At 58.1% G+C, this 18,653-nt stretch overlaps 1 protein-coding gene across 1 annotated transcript; it reads left to right on the top strand.

The window, feature by feature from the left end:
* Positions 1–6,356: 6,356 nt before the first annotated feature.
* cpsf3 (cleavage and polyadenylation specific factor 3) lies at positions 6,357–18,480 on the top strand. The gene is made up of 18 exons (XM_030087388.1): positions 6,357–6,500; positions 7,059–7,122; positions 7,222–7,319; positions 7,391–7,519; positions 8,270–8,447; positions 8,576–8,665; positions 8,961–9,111; positions 10,523–10,698; positions 10,781–10,939; positions 12,405–12,551; positions 12,623–12,775; positions 12,870–12,978; positions 13,101–13,199; positions 17,487–17,578; positions 17,648–17,735; positions 17,806–17,875; positions 17,984–18,080; positions 18,221–18,480. Exons 1-18 carry the CDS (start codon positions 6,430–6,432, stop codon positions 18,329–18,331), a joined length of 2,082 nt encoding a protein of 693 aa, XP_029943248.1. The 5' UTR covers positions 6,357–6,429; the 3' UTR covers positions 18,332–18,480.
* The last annotated feature ends 173 nt before the right edge of the window (positions 18,481–18,653 follow it).

Below are 18,653 nucleotides of genomic sequence, written 5' to 3'. Positions count from 1 at the left end.
GAACCCTGCAGAACCAGGCTCAGAGGAGAACCCTGCAGAACCAGGCTCAGAGGTGAAGAACCCTGCAGAACCAGGCCCAGAGGTGAACCCTGCAGAACCAGGCTCAGAGGAGGAGAACCCTGCAGAACCAGGCTCAGAGGAGGAGAACCCTGCAGAACCAGGCTCAGAGGTGAACCCTGCAGAACCAGGCCCAGAGGTGGAGAACCCTGCAGAACCAGGCCCAGAGGAGAAGAACCCTGCAGAACCAGGCTCAGAGGAGAACCCTGCAGAACCAGGCCCAGAGGTGGAGAACCCTGCAGAACCAGGCCCAGAGGAGAAGAACCCTGCAGAACCAGGCTCAGAGGAGGAGAACCCTGCAGAACCAGGCTCAGAGGAGAACCCTGCAGAACCAGGCCCAGAGGTGGAGAACCCTGCAGAACCAGGCCCAGAGGAGAAGAACCCTGCAGAACCAGGCTCAGAGGAGGAGAACCCTGCAGAACCAGGCTCAGAGGAGGAGAACCCTGCAGAACCAGGCTCAGAGGAGGAGAACCCTGCAGAACCAGGCTCAGAGGTGAACCCTGCAGAACCAGGCTCAGAGGAGAACCCTGCAGAACCAGGCTCAGAGGAGAACCCTGCAGAACCAGGCTCAGAGGAGAACCCTGCAGAACCAGGCTCAGAGGAGAACCTTGCAGAACCAGGCCCAGAGGAGAACCCTGCAGAACCAGGCTCAGAGGAGAACCCTGCAGAACCAGGCCCAGAGGTGAACCCTGCAGAACCAGGCTCAGAGGAGAACCCTGCAGAACCAGGCTCAGAGGAGGAGAACCCTGCAGAACCAGGCTCAGAGGTGGAGAACCCTGCAGAACCAGGCTCAGAGGAGGAGAACCCTGCAGAACCAGGCTCGGAGGAGGAGAACCCTGCAGAACCAGGCTCAGAGGAGGAGAACCCTGCAGAACCAGGCTCAGAGGAGGAGAACCCTGCAGAACCAGGCTCAGAGGAGGAGAACCCTGCAGAACCAGGCTCAGAGGAGAACCCTGCAGAACCAGGCTCAGAGGAGAACCCTGCAGAACCAGGCCCAGAGGAGGAGAACCCTGCAGAACCAGGCTCAGGGGAGAACCCTGCAGAACCAGGCTCAGAGGAGAACCCTGCAGAACCAGGCCCAGAGGTGGAGAACCCTGCAGAACCAGGCTCAGAGGAGGAGAACCCTGCAGAACCAGGCTCAGAGGAGGAGAACCCTGCAGAACCAGGCTCAGAGGAGGAGAACCCTGCAGAAGCAGGCTCAGAGGAGGAGAACCCTGCAGAACCAGGCCCAGAGGTGGAGAACCCTGCAGAACCAGGCTCAGAGGAGAACCCTGCAGAACCAGGCCCAGAGGTGGAGAACCCTGCAGAACCAGGCTCAGAGGAGGAGAACCCTGCAGAACCAGGCTCAGAGGAGAACCCTGCAGAACCAGGCCCAGAGGAGGAGAACCCTGCAGAACCAGGCTCAGAGGAGAACCCTGCAGAACCAGGCTCAGAGGAGAACCCTGTAGAACCAGGCTCAGAGGAGAATCCTGCAGAACCAGGCCCAGAGGAGAACCCTGCAGAACCAGGCTCAGAGGAGAACCCTGCAGAACCAGGCTCAGAGGTGAACCCTGCAGAACCAGGCTCAGAGGAGGAGAACCCTGCAGAACCAGACTCAGAGGAGGAGAACCCTGCAGAACCAGGCCCAGAGGTGAACCCTGCAGAACCAGGCCCAGAGGAGAACCCTGCAGAACCAGGCTCAGAGGAGGAGAACCCTGCAGAACCAGGCTCAGAGGAGAACCCTGCAGAACCAGGCCCAGAGGAGAACCCTGCAGAACCAGGCCCAGAGGAGAACCCTGCAGAACCAGGCCCAGAGGAGAACCCTGCAGAACCAGGCCCAGAGGAGAACCCTGCAGAACCAGGCTCAGAGGAGAACCCTGCAGAACCAGGCTCAGAGGTGAACCCTGCAGAACCAGGCTCAGAGGAGGAGAACCCTGCAGAACCAGGCTCAGAGGAGGAGAACCCTGCAGAACCAGGCTCAGAGGTGAAGAACCCTGCAGAACCAGGCCCAGAGGAGGAGAACCCTGCAGAACCAGGCTCAGAGGAGGAGAACCCTGCAGAACCAGGCTCAGAGGAGGAGAACCCTGCAGAACCAGGCCCAGAGGAGGAGAACCCTGCAGAACCAGGCTCAGAGGAGAACCCTGCAGAACCAGGCTCAGAGGTGAAGAACCCTGCAGAACCAGGCCCAGAGGTGAACCCTGCAGAACCAGGCTCAGAGGAGGAGAACCCTGCAGAACCAGGCTCAGAGGAGGAGAACCCTGCAGAACCAGGCTCAGAGGTGAACCCTGCAGAACCAGGCCCAGAGGTGGAGAACCCTGCAGAACCAGGCCCAGAGGAGAAGAACCCTGCAGAACCAGGCTCAGAGGAGAACCCTGCAGAACCAGGCCCAGAGGTGGAGAACCCTGCAGAACCAGGCCCAGAGGAGAAGAACCCTGCAGAACCAGGCTCAGAGGAGGAGAACCCTGCAGAACCAGGCTCAGAGGAGAACCCTGCAGAACCAGGCCCAGAGGTGGAGAACCCTGCAGAACCAGGCCCAGAGGAGAAGAACCCTGCAGAACCAGGCTCAGAGGAGGAGAACCCTGCAGAACCAGGCTCAGAGGAGGAGAACCCTGCAGAACCAGGCCCAGAGGAGGAGAACCCTGCAGAACCAGGCTCAGAGGTGAACCCTGCAGAACCAGGCTCAGAGGAGAACCCTGCAGAACCAGGCTCAGAGGAGAACCCTGCAGAACCAGGCTCAGAGGAGAACCCTGCAGAACCAGGCTCAGAGGAGAACCTTGCAGAACCAGGCCCAGAGGAGAACCCTGCAGAACCAGGCTCAGAGGAGAACCCTGCAGAACCAGGCCCAGAGGTGAACCCTGCAGAACCAGGCTCAGAGGAGAACCCTGCAGAACCAGGCTCAGAGGAGGAGAACCCTGCAGAACCAGGCTCAGAGGTGGAGAACCCTGCAGAACCAGGCTCAGAGGAGGAGAACCCTGCAGAACCAGGCTCAGAGGAGGAGAACCCTGCAGAACCAGGCTCAGAGGAGGAGAACCCTGCAGAACCAGGCTCAGAGGAGGAGAACCCTGCAGAACCAGGCTCAGAGGAGGAGAACCCTGCAGAACCAGGCTCAGAGGAGGAGAACCCTGCAGAACCAGGCTCAGGGGAGAACCCTGCAGAACCAGGCTCAGGGGAGAACCCTGCAGAACCAGGCCCAGAGGAGGAGAACCCTGCAGAACCAGGCTCAGAGGAGAACCCTGCAGAACCAGGCTCAGAGGAGAACCCTGCAGAACCAGGCCCAGAGGTGGAGAACCCTGCAGAACCAGGCTCAGAGGAGGAGAACCCTGCAGCACCAGGCTCAGAGGAGGAGAACCCTGCAGAACCAGGCTCAGAGGAGGAGAACCCTGCAGAACCAGGCTCAGAGGAGGAGAACCCTGCAGAACCAGGCCCAGAGGTGGAGAACCCTGCAGAACCAGGCTCAGAGGAGAACCCTGCAGAACCAGGCCCAGAGGTGGAGAACCCTGCAGAACCAGGCTCAGAGGAGGAGAACCCTGCAGAACCAGGCTCAGAGGAGAACCCTGCAGAACCAGGCCCAGAGGAGGAGAACCCTGCAGAACCAGGCTCAGAGGAGAACCCTGCAGAACCAGGCTCAGAGGAGAACCCTGTAGAACCAGGCTCAGAGGAGAATCCTGCAGAACCAGGCCCAGAGGAGAACCCTGCAGAACCAGGCTCAGAGGAGGAGAACTGACCGGATCCTTTGAGTTTCTCTGAGGTTCTCCTGGACTTCCTGTCTGGATTCTGCTTCATGTTGTTGGCTGAAAGCTGTACAGTCGTGTAAACTCAGACCAGGTCTGGTCTTTGGATCCGGTCGGTACCGGACTGGATCGGATCAGTCCCGTCTTTACAGAACATGTCCTGTCATGCACCCCCCAGCCACCCGTTGGTCCTCCGTCACGTTTCATCGGCTGATCAGTGAGCCGAGTCTGAGTCGGCCCGGACCGGACCGGACCGGCAGGTAAACCAGTCTCAGAGGACGAAGGGGGACGGTGTCTTTATGAAGACTGACTGGACCGGACCGGACCGGCAGGTAAACCAGTCTCAGAGGACGAAGGGGGACGGTGGTCTTTATGAAGACTGACTGGACCGGACCGGCAGGTAAACCAGTCTCAGAGGACGAAGGGGGACGGTGGTCTTTATGAAGACTGACTGGACCGGACCGGCAGGTAAACCAGTCTCAGAGGACGAAGGGGGACGGTGGTCTTTATGAAGACTGACTGGACCGGACCGGCAGGTAAACCAGTCTCAGAGGACGAAGGGGGACGGTGGTCTTTATGAAGACTGACTGGACCGGACCGGCAGGTAAACCAGTCTCAGAGGACGAAGGGGGACGGTGGTCTTTATGACGACTGACTGGACCGGACCGGCAGGTAAACCAGTCTCAGAGGACGAAGGGGGACGGTGGTCTTTATGAAGACTGACTGGACCGGACCGGCAGGTAAACCAGTCTCAGAGGACGAAGGGGGACGGTGGTCTTTATGAAGACTGACTGGACCGGACCGTCTGTGGCAAAGTCTCAAATAACTGAATATAGTCAGAATAAGAAGGCAGGTCCGGCTTGGAGCCCCGCTGCCCCAAGGCCAGGCTGGATCCTGGACTCAGAGGGTCCCTGCAGGCTGGATTCTGGACTCAGAGGGTCCCTGCAGGCTGGATCCTGGACTCAGAGGGTTCCTGCAGGCTGGATCCTGGACTCAGAGGGTCCCTGCAGGCTGGATCCTGGACTCAGAGGGTCCCTGCAGGCCTCTGGTCCTCCAGAAGCTTCTCCAGCTCCAGGTGATTTAAATGAGGCTCCTTCTGTCCGTCTTCTTCCTGGTTCTGGATGCGGGGCGGCGCCAGAGAGATTAGTCACTTTCACGTCTGTCTCAGACCTCCTCCTCCGTCCAGACTGTCTGTCTCCGTCCTCCAGCGTCTCTCTGGTGTCTCTGTGGAGACGTCTCTTTACCCTCATGCTGTTTGCTGTGGCGCTCTGGCGACGCTACGCCGGCGCCACCGGCACAACGCCGGCACAGAATCTGCTGCTGGGCGGACGTCCGGATCGGTCCGGATCGGTCCGGATCGGTCCGGATCCTAGAGGACAGGAAGTCATGACGATGTTGACGTCACGCAGACGTGTGAATCCTGGACAGACCTTTAACTCATCAGTCAAACAGCGGCCTGGAGCGCCGCCGCCACCTTTCAGCCGCTTCCATCCATAAAAAGCGGTTTTGTGTGGGAGCTGCTGATACTGACCGCCTGTTTTCCCTCTTCAGACGCCGTCCGCCGCCCACTCAGCACAACTGGAACCACAGTCGATAAATCTGAATGTTCCCAGAATGCAGCAGAGCGGATGGGGGCGGGGCCAGAAAGCAGCAGGAGATTCCCGTCGCGCTGCGTGACCGGACGGTTCGATCCCTTCAGACGTGTCGGTGTCGGAGTCAAACCTGTGTTCCAGAGTCCGTGCTGAAGAAATGAGTTGAGGGACTTGATGGAGCGTTGTCCTGAGCCTCGCGGTCCTGCCTGGACCGGCCGGCTTCGTCCGGCGGCGCGGCGCTTCCACTGACGCTGACGAGACATTTTATCCTCGAGGATTATGAATTAAACTGAAACTGAGATTTTATACCTCAGTTGGTGAAGTCGCTCAGCTGAAATGCAAACAGACTTTACAGATAACTTCTTTATGACTTTTTTTTTTTTTTGCACAGTTTTCAGGAATTGGTGACAAACTGTTGTTTCCACGACTGCAGCTTTACTGCTGGACACAGCAACATTTGGCGAAAACAGTGGATCCAAAATATAAATATTAGTGCATCAAATTATGTTGAAAAGTAGGACTTTATGACGCTGATATATCAATGTTGATCAGATTTTCAAAATCTAAACAAAATTCAGCGGTTATTCAACGCTGGCTCGCGACTCGGTGTTATAATGCCAGCTGGACAGAGGGGGCGCTGTGACTGGGCGATTTATGCAAAACTTTAACTCATAAAATCAAATCAGCAGATGATTTCAGTGAAAGCCAGAGTCTGGAGAAGCAGCAGGTTCTACAAACTACTGACTGAGACCAGGACCGGGTCTGGACCCGGAGCTTTATGTTTATTTTCACTCTGAAAACCGCATTTCTGAATGGCTCCAATGAGACCGGGCTCTCTCTCAAACCAGCATCATCGCCCCCTGCTGGAAGTTTCCCGCAATTACAGCTTCATGTTTCATGAGCGGAGGCGGAGCCTGCTCTGGGCGGCAGCGCCCCTAGAGGCGCCCGTCAGCAGTGCACCGGAAGTCCTCCAGACTACCGGAAAACGAGGGGCAGAAGAAGAAGAAGAGGCGGAAACAAAGTCCGAGGCGGTTGTTTCTCCACGGACGGAGCGCTGATCCCTGACTGTCATGGCGGCCAAGCGGAAAGCGGAGCTGACGGTTCCCGCCGAGGAGAGCGACCAGCTGCTGATCCGGCCGCTGTGAGTCCCAACAAAGGACCGGGAGCCGGACCGGGACCGGAGCGGGAGGGGGAGCGGGACCGGGACCGGGACCGGGACCGGGGAGAGGGACCGGGACCGGGACCGGGACCGGGACCGGGACCGGGGAGAGGGACCGCGTGTTAACCCTGACTACCTGACGACTGATTAACTAACTAACTGACTGACTGGTCCAGGCTCCCTGGTCCTGTTCCTGGTCCTGGTCCAGGCTCCCTGGTCCTGTTCCTGGTCCTGGTCCAGGCTCCCTGGTCCTGTTCCTGGTCCTGGTCCAGGCTCCCTGGTCCTGTTCCTGGTCCTGGTCCAGGCTCCCTGGTCCTGTTCCTGGTCCTGGTCCAGGCTCCCTGGTCCTGGTCCTGATCCTGGTCCAGGCTCCCTGGTCCTGGTCCTGGTCCTGGTCCATGGTTCCTCTTGTCTCTGGTTCCAACAAATCATGACTTCATAAACCTTTGATAATAGTTATGACAGAGAAGGACTGACACTTTGTGTGTGTGTGTGTGTGTGTGTGTGTGTGTGTGTGTGTGTGTGCGCGCACGCGCGCAGGGGGGCTGGTCAGGAGGTGGGCCGGTCCTGCATCATCCTGGAGTTCAAAGGCAGGAAGATCATGGTAACGCTGGTGGTTTTGGTTCCTGGTTCTGGTTGTGGTTCTGGTTCCGGTCCCGGTCCCGGACCGGGTTCTGAGTGGTCCGGTGTGTCCCTGTTCCAGCTGGACTGCGGGATCCACCCGGGCCTGGAGGGCATGGACGCGCTGCCCTACATCGACCTGATCGACCCGGCAGAGATCGACCTGCTGCTCATCAGCCAGTGAGGGGCGGGGCCCGGCGCCGGGGGGGCGGTGCCGGGACGCCGCTCAAGCTCCGCCCCTTTCCCCCCAGCTTCCACCTGGACCACTGCGGCGCCCTGCCCTGGTTCCTGCAGAAGACCAGCTTCAAGGGCCGGACCTTCATGACCCACGCCAGCAAGGCCATCTACCGCTGGCTGCTGTCCGACTACGTCAAGGTCAGGTAGGTCCCGCAGGGTCCGGGGGGGTCCGGGGGGGGCCGGGGGGGACCAGGGCCTGACCGGGGTGGGGGTGCAGGGGGGGCCGGAGGGACCAGGAGGGTCCAGGGGGACCGAGGGGGCCCGAAGGCTCTGGGGGGCTCTGCAGTGACATTGAGGATCCATGTTGGTTTGACAGACAAACCTCTTGGGTATGTGGAGGTTCTCCAGGCTGGGTGGAGGTTCTCCAGGCTGGGTGGAGGTTCTCCAGGCTGAGGGTGGAGGTTCTCCAGGCTGGGTGGAGGTTCTCCAGGCTGGGTGGAGGTTCTCCAGGCTGGGTGGAGGTTCTCCAGGCTGAGGGTGGAGGTTCTCCAGGCTGAGGGTGGAGGTTCTCCAGGCTGGGTGGAGGTTCTCCAGGCTGGGTGGAGGTTCTCCAGGCTGAGGGTGGAGGTTCTCCAGGCTGGGTGGAGGTTCTCCAGGCTGGGGGTGGAGGTTCTCCAGGCTGGGTGGAGGTTCTCCAGGCTGAGGGTGGAGGTTCTCCAGGCTGGGTGGAGGTTCTCCAGGCTGGGGGTGGAGGTTCTCCAGGCTGGGGGTGGAGGTTCTCCAGGCTGAGGGTGGAGGTTCTCCAGGCTGGGTGGAGGTTCTCCAGGCTGGGGGTGGAGGTTCTCCAGGCTGAGGGTGGAGGTTCTCCAGGCTGGGTGGAGGTTCTCCAGGCTGAGGGTGGAGGTTCTCCAGGCTGGGTGGAGGTTCTCCAGCCTGTTCTTGCGGTTCTGCAGTAACATCTCGGCGGACGACATGCTGTACACGGAGACGGACCTGGAGGACTCCATGGAGAAGATCGAGACCATCAACTTCCACGAGGTGAAGGAAGTCGCCGGCATCAAGTTCTGGTGTTACCACGCCGGACACGTGCTGGGAGCCGCCATGTTCATGATCGAGATCGCCGGGGTCAAGGTGGGCCGGTTCCTCTGGTTCCTCTGGTTCCTCTGGTCGCAGCCATGGCGTGGAGGACTTCATCTGGTGTGTGTGTGTGTCTGTGTGTGTGTCTGTGTGTGTGTGTGTGTGTGTGTGTGTGTGTGTAGCTGCTGTACACAGGAGACTTCTCCCGTCAGGAGGACAGACACCTGATGGCAGCAGAGATCCCCAGCGTCAAGCCGGACATCCTCATCACGGTGAGTCCGGGGACTGGGGGGGTCTGGGAGACCAGGGGGACTGGGGGGGTCTGGGAGACCAGGGGGACTGGGGGGGTCTGGGAGACCAGGGGGGACTGGGGGGGTCTGGGAGACCAGGGGACCTGGGGGAGTCTGGGAGACCAGGGGGACTGGGGGGGTCTGGGAGACCAGGGGACCAGGGGGACCGGGGGGGGACTAGGGGTGTCTGGGAGACCAGGGGTTCAGGTTGGTTTGCCTTCATTGTGTGTGTGTGTGTGTGTGTGATTGTGTGTGTGTGTGTGTGTGTGTGTGTTAGGAGTCGACCTACGGCACTCACATCCACGAGAAGCGGGAGGAGCGAGAGGCTCGGTTCTGCAACACGGTCCACGACATCGTGAACCGGGAGGGCCGGTGCCTGATCCCCGTCTTCGCTCTGGGCCGGGCCCAGGAGCTGCTGCTCATCCTGGGTGAGGGCTAGCCGCTAACGCTAGCAGCTTACGCCTCCAGCCACGCTAACGCTAGCAGCTTACGCCTCCAGCCACGCTAACGCTAGCAGCTTACACCTCCAGCCACGCTAACGCTAGCAGCTTACACCTGCAGCCACGCTAACGCTAGCAGCTTACACCTCCAGCCACGCTAACGCTAGCAGCTTACACCTCCAGCCACGCTAACGCTAACAGCTTACACCTGCAGCCACGCTAACGCTAGCAGCTTACACCTCCAGCCACGCTAACGCTAGCAGCTTACACCTCCAGCCACGCTAACGCTAGCAGCTTACACCTGCAGCCACACTAACGCTAGCAGCTTACACCTGCAGCCACGCTAACGCTAGCAGCTTACACCTGCAGCCACGCTAACGCTAGCAGCTTACACCTGCAGCCACGCTAACGCTAGCAGCTTACACCTCCAGCCACGCTAACGCTAGCAGCTTACACCTGCAGCCACGCTAACGCTAGCAGCTTACACCTGCAGCCACGCTAACGCTAGCAGCTTACACCTGCAGCCACGCTAACGCTAGCAGCTTACACCTGCAGCCACGCTAACGCTAGCAGCTTACACCTGCAGCCACGCTAACGCTAGCAGCTTACGCCTCCAGCCGCGCTAACGCTAGCAGCTTACACCTCCAGCCACGCTAACGCTAGCAGCTTACGCCTCCAGCCACGCTAACGCTAGCAGCTTACGCCTCCAGCCACGCTAACGCTAACAGCTTACGCCTCCAGCCACGCTAACGCTAGCAGCTTACGCCTCCAGCCACGCTAACGCTAGCAGCTTACGCCTCCAGCCACGCTAACGCTAACACAGCTTCACCCTCCTCTGATGCCGTGAAGTGGGGCTGAACGCTGTGGGCAGAACGTCATGTCTGGATGTCCATGCCAGATGTCTGGACCTCGATACGATATGTTACAGTGGATTCAGTGAAAGTTAAGCATTTTTCAGAAAAATAAAAACATCATGATACAAAAAGATGTAAAAACAATGCAGTTTTATTCATGAGAACTCGCTGCCACCACCACCAGACTCTGCAGCCGCCCTCTGCCGTCAGCTGTCAACCAGTAAAGGAGGCTTGTGATTGGCCGGCCTGACCTGCGCACGGAGCCGACACGCCGGGCGAGCAGGGGGATCTTGATATCGTTGATTTTGAGAAACTAATGTCCTGAATGTTCAGATCCCGATATCGATATAACGATGTATCGTTCAGCCCTACCGCGAAGCTAGCAGCGCTAATGCTAACACAGCTTCACCCCTCCTCTGATACCGCCAAGCTAGCAGCGCTAATGCTAACACAGCTTCACCCCTCCTCTGACGCCGCCAAGCTAGCAGTGCTAATGCTAACACAGCTTCACATCACTTTGCGATGCGTTCGTGTCCTCGGGACAGACGAGTACTGGCAGAACCACCCGGAGCTGCACGACATCCCCATCTACTACGCCTCGTCGCTGGCCAGGAAGTGCATGGCGGTCTACCAGACCTACATCAACGCCATGAACGACAAGATCCGCAAGGCCATCAACATCAACAACCCCTTCGTCTTCAAGCACATCAGCAACCTGAAGGTGAGGGGTCGGAGGTCGCGGGGAGCCGTGACGCGGGCCCTCCCGAGCCCCGCCCCCGCTAAGCCCCGCCCCCTCCTTCCAGAGCATGGACCACTTCGACGACATCGGGCCCAGCGTGGTGATGGCGTCTCCGGGCATGATGCAGAGCGGCCTGTCGCGGGAGCTGTTCGAGAGCTGGTGCACCGACAAGAGGAACGGCGTCATCATCGCCGGCTACTGCGTGGAGGGAACGCTGGCCAAGGTGGGTCCGCCGGGGAGGGGGGGGTCCGCCGGGGAGGGGGGGGTCCGCCGGCTAAGGTGGGTCCCCTGGTCTGGTCCTGCAGGCTGTCCTGCTCGTCCTGTAAATATCATTGCAAAATGACCAGATTGAGTTGTTTCTGTGAAGATTGCTGAGACGGAACTACTTACTAAACATGGCGTCTGGGCGTAGTGATTTCAACAGGAAAAGTAGTTCCCAGTATTTGCTTCAGCGTCGTAAGGCTACAGTATTATTTGTTGGTGTTCCACAGCGTAGTGAATGTGTGGATTATAACGTGTCACCAAAGTGTTGTGGGGTTGTTGGATTGTGTATTTGATGAGTTTGACGAGGGGGAACAAAAATACCGTCCACTTCCATTGTGTCCGTCCTGAAAACCTTCCCCGACTCGCCTCTGGATAAACAACAGCTCGCCTCACAGGAACAGTCAGTCTGCTGCTCTGATGACTGAGGAGTTGAGCTCAATGGGCCCATTTGCCAAAATGTTGAAGTGTGGCTTTAAAGGTCTGAACGGCTTTTTGTCTGGTTTTTAACATCTATCAGCAACAAGGGACGTGAAAGAACCCCAGTCGCCAGTTAACAGGGAAACCAGTTCTTCCAGAACACCGGCTCCTCTCCGGGTTCTGGACCCTCCTCCTCCGCTAGCTAGCTGCTGCGTTCAGGTGACTGGAGCTGCTGCGGAAATCTGAAACTCGGTGCTTCACATGAAGGCAGCGGAGACAGCTGGACTCAGGAGACACCCGGGAGACACGTGAAGGACGCGTGGACAGTTTGCCCAAAGGAGCGGCTCTCAGACGGCTGAACCGGCTCTCGTCGTTCTCTTAAAAGAGCCGTTAAGGCGAACGACTCGTTCATTGAACGTCAGCAACTGCAGACGACGTCACACGGCGTGACGCCGTCGGCGGCAGGCGTCGGCCTCAGCTGATCAGTCACTGGCTACTGGTACCGGGACTCGGTCAGCAGAACAGTGGTACCGGGACGTCCCTTCTGTGTGTCCTCGTCCGTCCACATGGTCTCATGAGTCCAGCGTCTCTACTTTCTGTTCTGCTCCCAGTCCTGGAAACCAGCCGGTCTGGATCCCTGGTTCTGCGCTGATAACAACATGCAGCTTGAGCTGAAACCCCCTGGAACCAGGAAGTGGCTCCTGGAACCAGGAAGTGGCCCCCTGGAACCAGGAAGTGGCTCCTGGAACCAGGAAGTGGCCCCCTGGAACCAGGAAGTGGCCCCCTGGAACCAGGAAGTGGCCCCCTGGAACCAGGAAGTGGCCCCCTGGAACCAGGAAGTGGCCCCCTGGAACCAGGAAGTGGCCCCCTGGAACCAGGAAGTGGCTCCTGACCTGAGGGAGGCTCTGCTTCAGCCCCGCCCCCCCCAGCAGGACCTTGTGGGGCCAGCAGTAGTGAGTGAGGGGGCGGGGCCTTGCTTGGCGCTAACGTGAGCGTGCTCCCCGCAGCACATCATGACGGAGCCGGACGAGATCAGCACCATGTCGGGCCAGAAGCTGCCGCTGAAGATGTCGGTGGACTACATCTCCTTCTCCGCCCACACCGACTACCAGCAGACCAGCGAGTTCATCCGGGCGCTCAAACCGCCGCACGTGGTAGGCGCCGCCCGCCGCCTGCCGCCCCCGCTCCGACCCCGCCTCTGACCCCGTTCTGACCCCGCCTCCAGATCCTGGTCCACGGCGAGCAGAACGAGATGGCCCGCCTGAAGGCGGCGCTGATCCGGGAGTACGAGGACAACGACGAGGTCCACATCGAGGTGCACAACCCCAAGAACACCGAGGCCGTCACGCTCAACTTCAGAGGAGAGAAGCTGGCCAAGGTGGGCCCCGCCCCTGCTCCGCCCCCGCCCTGCCCCCGCTCCGCCCCTGCAACGCCCGCCGCGCCGCGCTAACTCCCAGCATGCTCTGCTGCAGGTGATGGGCTCTCTGGCCGACAGGAAGTGCGCTCAGGGCCAGCGGGTGTCCGGGATCCTGGTCAAGAGGAACTTCAACTACCACATCCTGACGCCCTCCGACCTCTCCAGTCAGTCCCGGTCTCGGTCCCAGTTCCCGTCCCGGTCCCGGTCCCGGTCCCAGTCCGAGTTCCCGTCCCGGTCCCGGTCCCGGTCCCTCCCTGTTCTAAAGGTTCTGCTCTGTCCTGTCCAGAATACACGGATCTGTGTATGAGCACCGTGACGCAGACCCAGGCCCTGCCCTACTCCGGACCCATCAGCCTGCTGGTCAGCCAGCTGCGCAGCCTGGCAGGTACCCTGACCCCTGACCCTGTCTGACCCCTGACCCTGTCTGACCCCTGACCCTGTCTGACCCCTGACCCTGTCTGACCCTGTCTGACGCCTGACCCTGTCTGACCCCTGACCCTATCTGACCCCTGACTCTATCTGACCCTATCTGACCCCTGACCCTATCTGACCCTGTCTGACCCCTGACCCTATCTGACCCCTGACTCTATCTGACCCCTGACTCTATCTGACCCCTGACCCTATCTGACCCCTGACCCTATCTGACCCCTGACCCTATCTGACCCTGTCTGACCCCTGACCCTATCTGACCCTGTCTGACCCCTGACCCTATCTGACCCTGTCTGACCCCTGACCCTATCTGACCCCTGACTCTATCTGACCCCTGACCCTATCTGACCCCTGACCCTGTCTGACCCCTGACCCTATCTGACCCCTGACCCTATCTGACCCTGTCTGACCCCTGACCGTATCTGACCCTGTCTGACCCCTGACCCTGTCTGACCCCTGACCCTATCTGACCCCTGACTCTATCTGACCCTATCTGACCCCTGACCCTATCTGACCCCTGACCCTATCTGACCCCTGACCCTATCTGACCCTGTCTGACCCCTGACCCTATCTGACCCCTGACCCTGTCTGACCCCTGACTCTATCTGACCCCTGACTCTATCTGACCCCTGACCCTATCTGACCCTGTCTGACCCCTGACCCTATCTGACCCCTGACCCTATCTGACCCCTGACCCTGTCTGACCCCTGACCCTATCTGACCCTGTCTGACCCCTGACCCTATCTGACCCTGTCTGACCCCTGACTCTATCTGACCCCTGACTCTATCTGACCCCTGACCCTATCTGACCCCTGACCCTATCTGACCCTGTCTGACCCCTGACCCTATCTGACCCTGTCTGACCCCTGACCCTATCTGACCCCTGACTCTATCTGACCCCTGACCCTATCTGACCCCTGACCCTGTCTGACCCCTGACCCTATCTGACCCCTGACCCTATCTGACCCTGTCTGACCCCTGACCGTATCTGACCCTGTCTGACCCCTGACCCTGTCTGACCCCTGACCCTGTCTGACCCCTGACCCTATCTGACCCCTGACCCTATCTGACCCTGTCTGACCCCTGACCGTATCTGACCCTGTCTGACCCCTGACCCTGTCTGACCCCTGACCCTATCTGACCCCTGACTCTATCTGACCCTATCTGACCCCTGACTCTATCTGACCCCTGACCCTATCTGACCCTGTCTGACCCCTGACCCTATCTGACCCCTGACCCTGTCTGACCCCTGACTCTATCTGACCCCTGACTCTATCTGACCCCTGACCCTATCTGACCCTGTCTGACCCCTGACCCTATCTGACCCCTGACCCTATCTGACCCCTGACCCTATCTGACTCTATCTGGCCCCTGACCCTGTCTGACCCCTGACCCTGTCTGACCCTATCTGACTCTATCTGACCCTGTCTGACCCCTGACCCTATCTGACCCCTGACCCTGTCTGACCCCTGATCCTGTCTGACCCCTGACCCTGTCTGACCCCTGATCCTGTCTGACCCCTGACCCTATCTGACCCCTGACCCTATCTGACCCTATCTGACCCCTGACCCTATCTGACCCCTGACCCTATCTGACCCCTGACCCTGTCTGACTCTATCTGACCCCTGACCTCTGTGTGTTTCCAGCAGCCTGTTTAAATGTTGCTGTTTGTTGTTTATTACGGTTTTGTGTGTGCGTTGTGTACCTTCTTGTGTGTGTATTCTCTGTTTGTGTTACCTCAGGTGAGGTGGAGCAGCTGGACTCGTTGTTACCGTGTTGTGTTGCCGTGTTGTGTTACCGTGTTGTGTGTCTGTATTGCCGTGTTGTGTGTCTGTTGTGTTGCTGTGTTGTGTTACCGTGTTGTTACCGTGTTGTGTTGCCGTGTTGTGTGTCTGTTGTGTTACCATATTGTGTTGCCGTGTTGTTACCGTGTTGTGTTGCCGTGTTGTGTCTGTTGTGTTGCCGTGTTGCGTTGCCGTGTTGCGTTACCGTGTTGTGTCTGTTGTGTTGTTTTGCCGTGTTGTTACCGTGTTGTGTTGTGTTACCGTGTTGTGTGTCTGTTGTGTTACCGTGTTGTGTTACCGTGTTGTGTGTCCGTTGTGTTACCGTGTTGTCTGTTGTGTTGCCGTGTTGTGTTACCGTGTTGTGTGTCCGTTGTGTTACCGTGTTGTCTGTTGTGTTGCCGTGTTGTGTTACCATGTTGTGTCTGTTGTGTTGCCGTGTTGTGTCTGTTGTGTTGCCGTGTTGTCACCGTGTTGTGTGTGTTGTGTTACCGTGTTGTGTGTCTGTTGTGTCACCGTGTTGTGTGTCTGTTGTGTTGCCGTGTTGTGTTACCGTGTTGTGTCTGTTGTGTTACCGTGTTGTGTTACCGTGTTGTGTGTCCGTTGTGTTACCGTGTTGTGTTACCATGTTGTGTCTGTTGTGTTACCGTGTTGTGTGTCTGTTGTGTTGCCGTGTTGTCACCGTGTTGTGTCTGTTGTGTTGTGTTGTGTTACTGTGTTGTGTGTCTGTTGTGTCACCGTGTTGTGTGTCTGTTGTGTTGCCGTGTTGTGTTACCGTGTTGTGTCTGTTGTGTCACCGTGTTGTGTGTCTGTTGTGTTGTGTCACCGTGTTGTGTGTCTGTTGTGTTGTGTCACCGTGTTGTGTGTCTGTTGTGTTGTGTTGCCGTGTTGTGTCACCGTGTTGTGTGTCTGTTGTGTTGTGTCACTGTGTTGTGTGTCTGTTGTGTTGTGTCACTGTGTTGTGTGTCTGTTGTGTTGTGTTGCCGTGTTGTGTTGCCGTGTTGTGTGTCTGTTGTGTCACCGTGTTGTGTGTCCGTTGTGTTGCCGTGTTGTGTGACCGTGTTGTGTGTCTGTTGTGTTGTGTCACCGTGTTGTGTGTCTGTTGTGTGTCCGTTGTGTTGCCGTGTTGTGTCTGTTGTGTTGTGTTACCGTGTTGTGTCTGTTGTGTTGTGTCACCGTGTTGTGTGTCTGTTGTGTGACCCAGGCGAGGTCGAGCAGCTGGACTCGTTGTTACCGTGTTGTGTTGCCGTGTTGTGTTACCGTGTTGTGTGTCTGTATTGCCGTGTTGTGTGTCTGTTGTGTTGCTGTGTTGTGTTACCGTGTTGTTACCGTGTTGTGTTGCCGTGTTGTGTGTCTGTTGTGTTACCATATTGTGTTGCCGTGTTGTTACCGTGTTGTGTTGCCGTGTTGTGTCTGTTGTGTTGCCGTGTTGCGTTGCCGTGTTGCGTTACCGTGTTGTGTCTGTTGTGTTGTTTTGCCGTGTTGTTACCGTGTTGTGTTGTGTTACCGTGTTGTGTGTCTGTTGTGTTACCGTGTTGTGTTACCGTGTTGTGTGTCCGTTGTGTTACCGTGTTGTCTGTTGTGTTGCCGTGTTGTGTTACCGTGTTGTGTGTCCGTTGTGTTACCGTGTTGTCTGTTGTGTTGCCGTGTTGTGTTACCATGTTGTGTCTGTTGTGTTGCCGTGTTGTGTGTCTGTTGTGTTGCCGTGTTGTCACCGTGTTGTGTGTGTTGTGTTACCGTGTTGTGTGTCTGTTGTGTCACCGTGTTGTGTGTCTGTTGTGTTGCCGTGTTGTGTTACCGTGTTGTGTCTGTTGTGTTACCGTGTTGTGTTACCGTGTTGTGTGTCCGTTGTGTTACCGTGTTGTGTTACCATGTTGTGTCTGTTGTGTTACCGTGTTGTGTGTCTGTTGTGTTGCCGTGTTGTCACCGTGTTGTGTCTGTTGTGTTGTGTTGTGTTACTGTGTTGTGTGTCTGTTGTGTCACCGTGTTGTGTGTCTGTTGTGTTGCCGTGTTGTGTTACCGTGTTGTGTCTGTTGTGTCACCGTGTTGTGTGTCTGTTGTGTTGTGTCACCGTGTTGTGTGTCTGTTGTGTTGTGTCACCGTGTTGTGTGTCTGTTGTGTTGTGTTGCCGTGTTGTGTCACCGTGTTGTGTGTCTGTTGTGTTGTGTCACTGTGTTGTGTGTCTGTTGTGTTGTGTCACTGTGTTGTGTGTCTGTTGTGTTGTGTCACTGTGTTGTGTGTCTGTTGTGTTGTGTTGCCGTGTTGTGTTGCCGTGTTGTGTGTCTGTTGTGTCACCGTGTTGTGTGTCCGTTGTGTTGCCGTGTTGTGTGACCGTGTTGTGTGTCTGTTGTGTTGCCGTGTTGTGTGTCCGTTGTGTTGCCGTGTTGTGTCTGTTGTGTTGTGTTACCGTGTTGTGTCTGTTGTGTTGTGTCACCGTGTTGTGTGTCTGTTGTGTGACTCAGGCGAGGTGGAGCAGCTGGACTCGGAGAAGATCACCATCCGGGTTTTCCGCAGCGTCACTCTGGTCCACGAACCCGGCCTGGTGCTGCTGGAGGTGAGCCGGTCCCTGACCTCTGACCCCTGCCCCGCCGCCCCCGCTGACCTCTGACCTCTGCTCCCTCAGTGGGTCGCCAACCCGCTGAACGACATGTTCGCCGACGCCGTGGCCACGGTGGTCCTGGAGGTCCAGTCCAACCCCAACGCCCAGAAGTGTGAGTGGCGGCGCCGCGGGGCGTTCGGGGGCGGCTGGGAAACTCCAGCGCTAAGCTCTGTGTCTTTCAGTCCTGGAGGGCCGGAGGGACCAGGACCAGGACCAGGACCTGTTCCCCGAGCGCCTGGAGCTCATGCTGCAGTGAGTCCAGGGGGCGGGGCTTCTCGCTAGCTTTAGCCGTTAGCTTCTCTGGAGGTTCTTCACTAACCGGTGTGTGTGCGTGTGTGTGTGTGTGTGTGTGCGTTGCAGTGACATGTTTGGGGACGACTGTGTCCACTTCAAGGACGGTGGAACCGTGAGTGTGACGGTGGACGGAGTCACGGTGTCGGTGGATCCGGAGACACGAGTGAGTGTGACCCGGAACCCGGAGGTCACGGAACGTTCTGTGGTGTGACAGTGTTCTGACTGGACGGCGTTCTGACAGCGTTCTGGCGGACCGGGTTCTCGGTCTTCACGGTTCTCCGGTTCTCTCTCCGGTGTCCTCAGGCGGTGTCCTGCTCTGAAGACGAGACTCTGCGGGACATGGTGGAAGTGGCCGTCCATCGTCTCCACGACGCCCTCAGCCCCATCTTCTCTCAGGCCACGCCCACCGGCTGATGTCACATCCAGGGGGCGGGGCCTCAGCCACACTTTTTGTACCAAGTGTTTTTTTTCTACTGTTTTCTACTGAATTAGACCCATGTTGCCATGGCAACACGGCTCCTCCCACAATGTTCTTGAAGCCACATAAAGAGTTTTGAAGCAGAGTCCTGTCTCACTGTGTCCACCTTCTGAAGGGAGGCGTTCAGGGACCGCAGGACGACTCGGGACTGAGGCGTTCAGGGACCGCGGGACGATTCAGGACTGAGGCGTTCAGGGACCGCAGGACGACTCAGGACTGAGGCGTTCAGGGACCGCAGGACGACTCGGGACTGAGGCG

The sequence above is a fragment of the Salarias fasciatus genome, unplaced genomic scaffold (genome assembly GCF_902148845.1).
Source record: "Salarias fasciatus unplaced genomic scaffold, fSalaFa1.1, whole genome shotgun sequence".
In the NCBI taxonomy this organism is placed as follows: domain Eukaryota; kingdom Metazoa; phylum Chordata; class Actinopteri; order Blenniiformes; family Blenniidae; genus Salarias; species Salarias fasciatus.
The sequence above is the reverse complement of the archived record's forward strand: the minus strand, read 5'-3'. Positions and strand labels throughout refer to the sequence as shown.